Raw genomic sequence first — 6,800 nt, 5'->3', positions numbered from 1 at the left:
TGATTTCAAAACGTCGGGGAATCTACAATTTTATGGAAACAGCATGACGGCAAATGCGCAGAACGACGCGGGAGGATCTAAGTCAGTAAGAATAGCACATTAGGTTTTTGAAATAGAACTTTTTAATAGCAGGAAAATACACTGTAGATACCTCAGAATATGCATTTTGTTGGCTTTCAATATCAGAAATAGTGCTTGGCGGCGGGGCTTCCTAGCGCTCCCCCAGACCCCATTGCTAGTAATGACGGGGAATCTACAATTTTTCCACTAACTCATGGAAGAAGCTATTCTAGGGCACAATAAACGTCTTGCGAAAGAATGAAGGGTCAGAATGTAATAAAGATTATGTACACACACACGTAAATACATATAAATTATTTTTTTTCGCGGTGGGGGGGGGGTGGCGCCCCCTGAGGATTGCGCCCAGGGTATTTTGCCCCCTTTGCCCCCCCTCACTACGCCTCTGTTATATAATTCTTGTCAAAGAACTAGCTTCATACGTATACAGCTAATGACTTCTCGCCTAGTCTTCACTATAGCTCATACACACTACACACGGTTATGGAATCGATATTGTGTTGAATGATTTTTTTAAAATCTTCAATATGTGTCTGTGGTATTAAACATAGTTAGCAATGTGTAGAATCTAAGAATACGTTGACACAAGTAAGCTCCAATAGATCATGTTGTGCCTAACTGTTCTACGGTCCACTTTCAGTATACACTAGTTCAAGCAGGTTTATTTTACCTTAAGTTCCTAGGTTCAGGTACGAGACGTTTAAATGGAAAATTCAAAAGCAATATGTAACTTATGATATGCATGTAACGTCTTTGTAGTGTCTAGCTGGGAAAGAACGAATAGCGCTAAAAATGGAAAAACATAGTTTCAAGAAATTCTGTGAAAAGTAAAAAAAAAATCTCTATCAGAATGTAAACAAATGTTTTCTAAACTGAGGATTCATTTATTTCTGCACTATACTACCATTGTTGTATTAAAAAAAATATAAATTAACAAAAAAAGTTCCGAATGTCAACTACATATTATCTTCTGTTTTTTCTAAAGAGATTATTTCAATAGGGCGATTGAAGACTCAGACTGCTTCATTGATCCTCATGAAAATTCGTTGTGATTACAATGACTCTTTTCTTTAAAAAAAAAAAAAACATATACAACACATTTACTTCTAAATAGAACAGACACAACATACAGAGTTTTTTTGAGTGACTACAAACGCTGTTGATCTATTTTTAGTCAAGGAATATCGCTGATACAATCTGACCAAGTGAGGTACGAGCGAGATTTTGTACTGTTAGGTTCTAGTCTTGATTGACAGAAATCGCCCATCTCGCGAAGACTTGACATAGTTATGATGGAGCAGGTGGCTAGTGTCTTCTCGGCGTTTTTTTTTCGATTTTACTGAGATATGTTTGTTTAATTTACACAAATCTAGTTCCTAGTATTCAGGCTGGTGTTATACTATCGTGCTCATTTTGTGCTCTGTCTCTAGGCCCGTTGTCAAACACTCTGTTGACTACCGTTTCAAAAATGTTATCTATGACAATGTCTTGAACGTTTTTAGAATCTATGGGCAAAAGGCTTATGGAAGAGTGGTGTTAGAAACATACAGAATTGATTTTTAAAAAATGAATACGTACATGTGTGAACTGTTTTGTTTATACTGTTGCTAGGTTTACATATAGTAAAAAACATTAACAAATTTCCAAGAAAAAAAAATCGATTGTCATAAGACGTCAACTTTTTTTTTCATAGGTAAGAAAAAGACGACTAAGCATTTTATTCCAATGGCAGCATTACCCACCGTAAAAAGTAAGTTGTAAAAATTAGGTATTAGATAGTCAGATAGCTAGATAGATAGCTAGCTAGTTAGATAGATAGATAGATAGTCAGATAGATAGATAGATAGATAGATAGATAGATAGATAGATAGATAGATAGATAGACAGACAGACAGACAGTAAGATAGATAGATAAATAGATAGATAGATAGTTAGATAGATAAATAGATAGATAGATAGATAGATAGATAGATAGATAGATAGATAGATAGATAGATAGATAGATAGATAGATAGATAGATAGATAGATAGATAGATAGATAAAAAGATAGATAGATAGATAGATAGTCAGATAGCTAGATAGATAGATAGATAAATAAATAAAAAGATAGATAGATAGACAGATAGAAAGTAAGATAGATAGATAGATAGATAAATAAATAAAAAGATAGATAGATAGATGGATAGATAGATAGATAGATAGATAGATAGATAGATAGATAGATAGATAGATAGATAGATAGATAGATAGATAGATAGATAGATAGATAGATAGATAAATAGATAGATACTTAGATATATATATATATATATAGAGAGAGAGAGATAAATAGATAGATTGATAGATAGATAGATAGATAGATAGATAGATAGATAGATAGATAGATAGATAGATAGATATAGATAGATAGATAGATAGATAGATAGATAGATAGATAGATAGATAGATAGATAGATAGATAGATAGATAGATAGATAGATAGATAGATAGATAGAAAAAAATTGAAGGAGAACATTTCTAAATGCATTTAATATTTTACACTATAATCATGTACACTTTTCGGCCATTTTTTAACCGAATTTATATTAAGTTAGTCTGTCTGTCGGATAAAATGTTGTACATGTTATTTATTCTATTTCTTAATCTCGGATCAATTTAACATTTTGTTAAATTTTTAACAATACAACGATCAAGCAAAATATTAATCGATTAATAATTCAATAATAATAAAGCTAGTCTTCGAGTCCGAAGATTAGTGAGGAATGCAGTATTTTTCCGTGGCTGCGCAGTCCCAGCTGTGACCTACATATTTTGCCACATTCAGGGCAAGCATAACCAATGTCCGCAGGGGGTCGATTTAGATTTTCTTTTCGCCGTCTGCGTTTGCCTTGGGAAGCAGATTTCTCTTGGTCTCAAATGTGTATCCCGCGGCCTTCGTGAGTGACCTCCAGCTTTCTCGTTCTGAGGCCGCATGCAACCAGGTGCTCTCTTCCATGTCAGCCATGGAAAGTTGACGCCTAAGCTGGTCTTTGAAGCGTTTCCATGGGGAGCGTCTGTTACGTCGACAACCTTTTAGCTCACCAAAAAAGACTGGCTTATTAATTACTTACTTAGTCTTAGATCCTCCCGAGCAGTTCAGCGCAGTTGGCGGCAAGCTGTCTCCACAAGGATTGGTAGCTGGAAATGTCTGACGCCTGTTTCCACCAGGTGTCCACTGTTTTGAGGTCCACATCAAGGTGTGGCACCAAGTAATTTAAGGACGTCCTCGTTTATACTTTCCTCGTATTGGCCTCCATGTCATCGCAACACTTGGAATGCGTAATTCATTTTGTCGGGGAACATGTCCCACAAACCTAATGCGACGCTCAATCACAATCTCCTTAAATGGTCGACTCACAGTTTTGCATAAGATTTCCTTGCTTGAGACCAGATCTCTATAACTAAATCATAAAATCTGACTTGGCCTTTTTTTGTTTAGCCATATTCAGTCTTTTATTAATCAAGTCTCGCATGCATAAGTTGCTTTTGGGATGACGATTATGTTGTTAATTAGGTGTATTTTTTGTCTCAAGTTTAATAGACTGGCTTGACCAAAAAGGTCGCATCATTTGGAAAATGCTCCCTGCCTTTCCGATTCGACACGCTACGTTCTGGTGGGGAGCACCGTCGTTTGCTATAATGCTGCATAGGCATGTGGACTCTTCAATCTCTGACTCACGAAGTCTTACGGGGTACTCTGCGCCTTATATCTCATTCGCGCAATTTTAGTCTTATTCAAGTTAATGAGGAGGTCAATTTTGGGTGCCTCTTTATCTAGGCTCTCCGTCATTTCTTATAAGCATTTATTTTAGACCCGAGTAGTGCATCGTAGTCACCGAAGTCCAAGTCCGACATTCAATTCTGTTCTCGCCATGGAGTACCGTTTGATTCAGAGCTCTCCATTCTAAGTAAGAATAGGAAGGAAGATAAAATGCAACCCTATCTCACACCTGTCTCATTGTTAAAGAACTCTGTTGTTTCTTCTTATGTTTTAACGCAGCAACTAGGTAGGTGTAGTAAGATCTTTACATTGAAGGGGCTTGCAATGTATTGGGCATTGGGTGTCCTGTTAGGTTTGGTCCAGTACCTTCATCGGCGATTGGCGCCCCTTGCCGCAAGTAAATTTATTTGTATGTTTATAGTTTGCCATTTCTGTAGTAATTGAGGTTTTACAGGGTTTGGTCGTTAACACATCACTAAACCCTCCTGTTTTCTAATCCGGGCTTTGGACCGGAAGATGGGGTTAAAGTTCATTATTTTTGTTTTTTTAAAGAAAAAAAATTAATAATTTACAAATTATGTCTTTCGTATAAAAAAAAATAACTATAGACTACTAAAACCTTATATTTTAAAAAATACTTGAAAAGCTTAGAGGCAAAACACGTTGGTCTCTCTACTTTAATTCTAACAAACCTTTTTTTCTAAATTGAATTTGAAAATGCAGCACAGAATAATCCCAGATTATTGATTGCACCAAGGTTTCTTAAACTTTTTCCTTAACTCACTCATTCTGAGAATTAAGAAAAGCACTTTTGTTTATTTTTTTTTAGAGAGATGCATTCACGTAGTTGCCTACTAGTTAATTATTCAAATAGTTCGTGCAACACATATTCAGGCCTAGCGGATTCTGCGCATTTCAGTTTCGAAAATACTGGGTTAGACTATTGATTAAAATTATTGATACAATGTCGCTAAATAAAAGTTGTTGTTTTTCATGTTGTGTGTTGAAATCGACCTGTTTTCTGATTGCTCTCTATAATGTTACTACAAACTTGTAAAAAGTCTTTTTTATTTTGTTTTCTTTATTTTTTAAAATCTTTTTTTTTTCAAATTAAATACTATTGTAGAATATTGTTCATTACATCAGCGCAACGTTCAATATTGTAAGTGTGTTTGATTTGCATCAAATGAGAATGCATAACTTTAACCTGAAATTAATTTTTAACTATATTAATCTTACATTTATTTTTATTAAAAATAATTTAAAATAATTTATTAAAAGTAATTTTATTTATTCTCTTTTTTTTAAAGGTGAGTTCGACGTTACGACAAAGAATTATTGCGTTAAATTCAAACTAAACCCCGATCATCATACGTACTTTAAATCAAAGGATAATTTTTCTGACGCTTGTCTTCCAAAACACGCCAAACACCAATCAATTGTCGAACTTGTAGAAAGTTCATTTAAATTATGTGTAAAACTGCAGATTTCAACAATACATACAAAATATAGCAGAAGACTTGGAAGCGGATGGATATGTGGTGTAAATGAATCAGGACCGGATCAATATAAAATAAGAATAGTAACTGCGAAACATGTGATAGGAGCTGACTTTAAGAAAATCATAATATCCGTTCAACTGTACTTTCACAGATTCGACCAAGGTGACATAGAAAAAACTGACAGGAATGTTGAGCTATTTGCTTCAGGTCAAATCGAATCATGTGGAGATGACATTTGTTGTTTTGAATGTTGTTCTGATCTTGGCACATTCAATAAAATCAAACAAGACCTAGAAAAACATCTTAAAAGTCTAAATACATTTATTAAATATAATCAATACACCAGAGATAAAAACAAAGTATGTTTCTTGTTATCTCATCCACATGGGTGTATATGCTATGTGTCTATCGGAGAAAGGTATATTCAAAACGATGATGGTAGTGATGATGAAGATCCGAATAAAGAGATAACGTACACTATAGCTTCTTGTCAAGGAAGTAGCGGAGGCTATGTGTTATATCTTGGACTGAACAATGTTAAAACTAAGAGAATTCATCTAAAAAGTAGATCACTTTTCAGTATATCTAGTAAACCTATTTTGGAAAATATGATTTTGAAAAGTGACTGAAATTGAACTATTTTAAAGATAAATATATAAAACTATATCATAATTTCATCCATAGATATACTTTGATTATATCTTTTAAATATTTACCCTTCAAGATTTAAATCCAACAACCATTTTTCTGGGAAATGAAATGCTAAGAAACATACCAACATTAGATTTAGAAATATAAAATATAATATACATATACGTATATACCATAATTTTATATCATTTTACATTATTTTTAGCCTTGTATGCAATACATTTCTAGTTTTCAAATTACCATTTTGCCTTCTTAATATTATAATTCATGATAATAATTATTAATAAGTAATACTATTAAATTATGTTAAGTATATATATTTTATAGCCAATTAAAACATATAGAAAATTATAGTAATAGTACATTTAAAATAAATATTACGTTACAAGTCAGAATATAACATATTAAATTAAATATGCTTGCAAACAACAAGGTTAAAATAAATTAAAATGTTTCACAGCGGTGATAAGTCTGTTGTATTTTATTTTTCTATATTTATATACACAGAGAGAGAGAGAGAGAGAGAGAGAGAGAGTATAAATCGTGATTCAACATGATACCTACATTCTTTATATAGGTTCCCCAAAGGAGCTCTCTATAACGATCAATCATTGCAAGTTTAAATTCAAAACTCCATTTAGCTACGGTCATAGAATTTGGTAACTAGTTTACTTTACAATTCCCGGAAGGGGGGAGGTCAACGGCTGTTTGCCAAGAAGATAGATGGAAGGAGTGTACTCTTGTCAAGAGTCTAGTGTGGCACGTGTCAAGGTGGGGATGGTAAGATGTGACATCGATGCCAAAGGGG

The 6,800-nt window shown here is 33.6% G+C and overlaps 1 protein-coding gene across 1 annotated transcript; it reads left to right on the top strand.

Moving 5' to 3' along the window:
* The first annotated feature begins 1,686 nt into the window (after positions 1-1,686).
* LOC106062852 (uncharacterized) lies at positions 1,687-6,151 on the top strand. Its single transcript, XM_013221162.2, has 2 exons — positions 1,687-1,828; positions 5,150-6,151. Exons 1-2 carry the CDS (start codon positions 1,804-1,806, stop codon positions 5,968-5,970), a joined length of 846 nt encoding a protein of 281 aa, XP_013076616.2. The 5' UTR covers positions 1,687-1,803; the 3' UTR covers positions 5,971-6,151.
* The last annotated feature ends 649 nt before the right edge of the window (positions 6,152-6,800 follow it).

The sequence above is a fragment of the Biomphalaria glabrata genome, chromosome 18, assembly GCF_947242115.1.
Source record: "Biomphalaria glabrata chromosome 18, xgBioGlab47.1, whole genome shotgun sequence".
In the NCBI taxonomy this organism is placed as follows: domain Eukaryota; kingdom Metazoa; phylum Mollusca; class Gastropoda; family Planorbidae; genus Biomphalaria; species Biomphalaria glabrata.
Note: the sequence above shows the minus strand (reverse complement) of the source record. Positions and strands in the feature narration are given on the sequence as shown.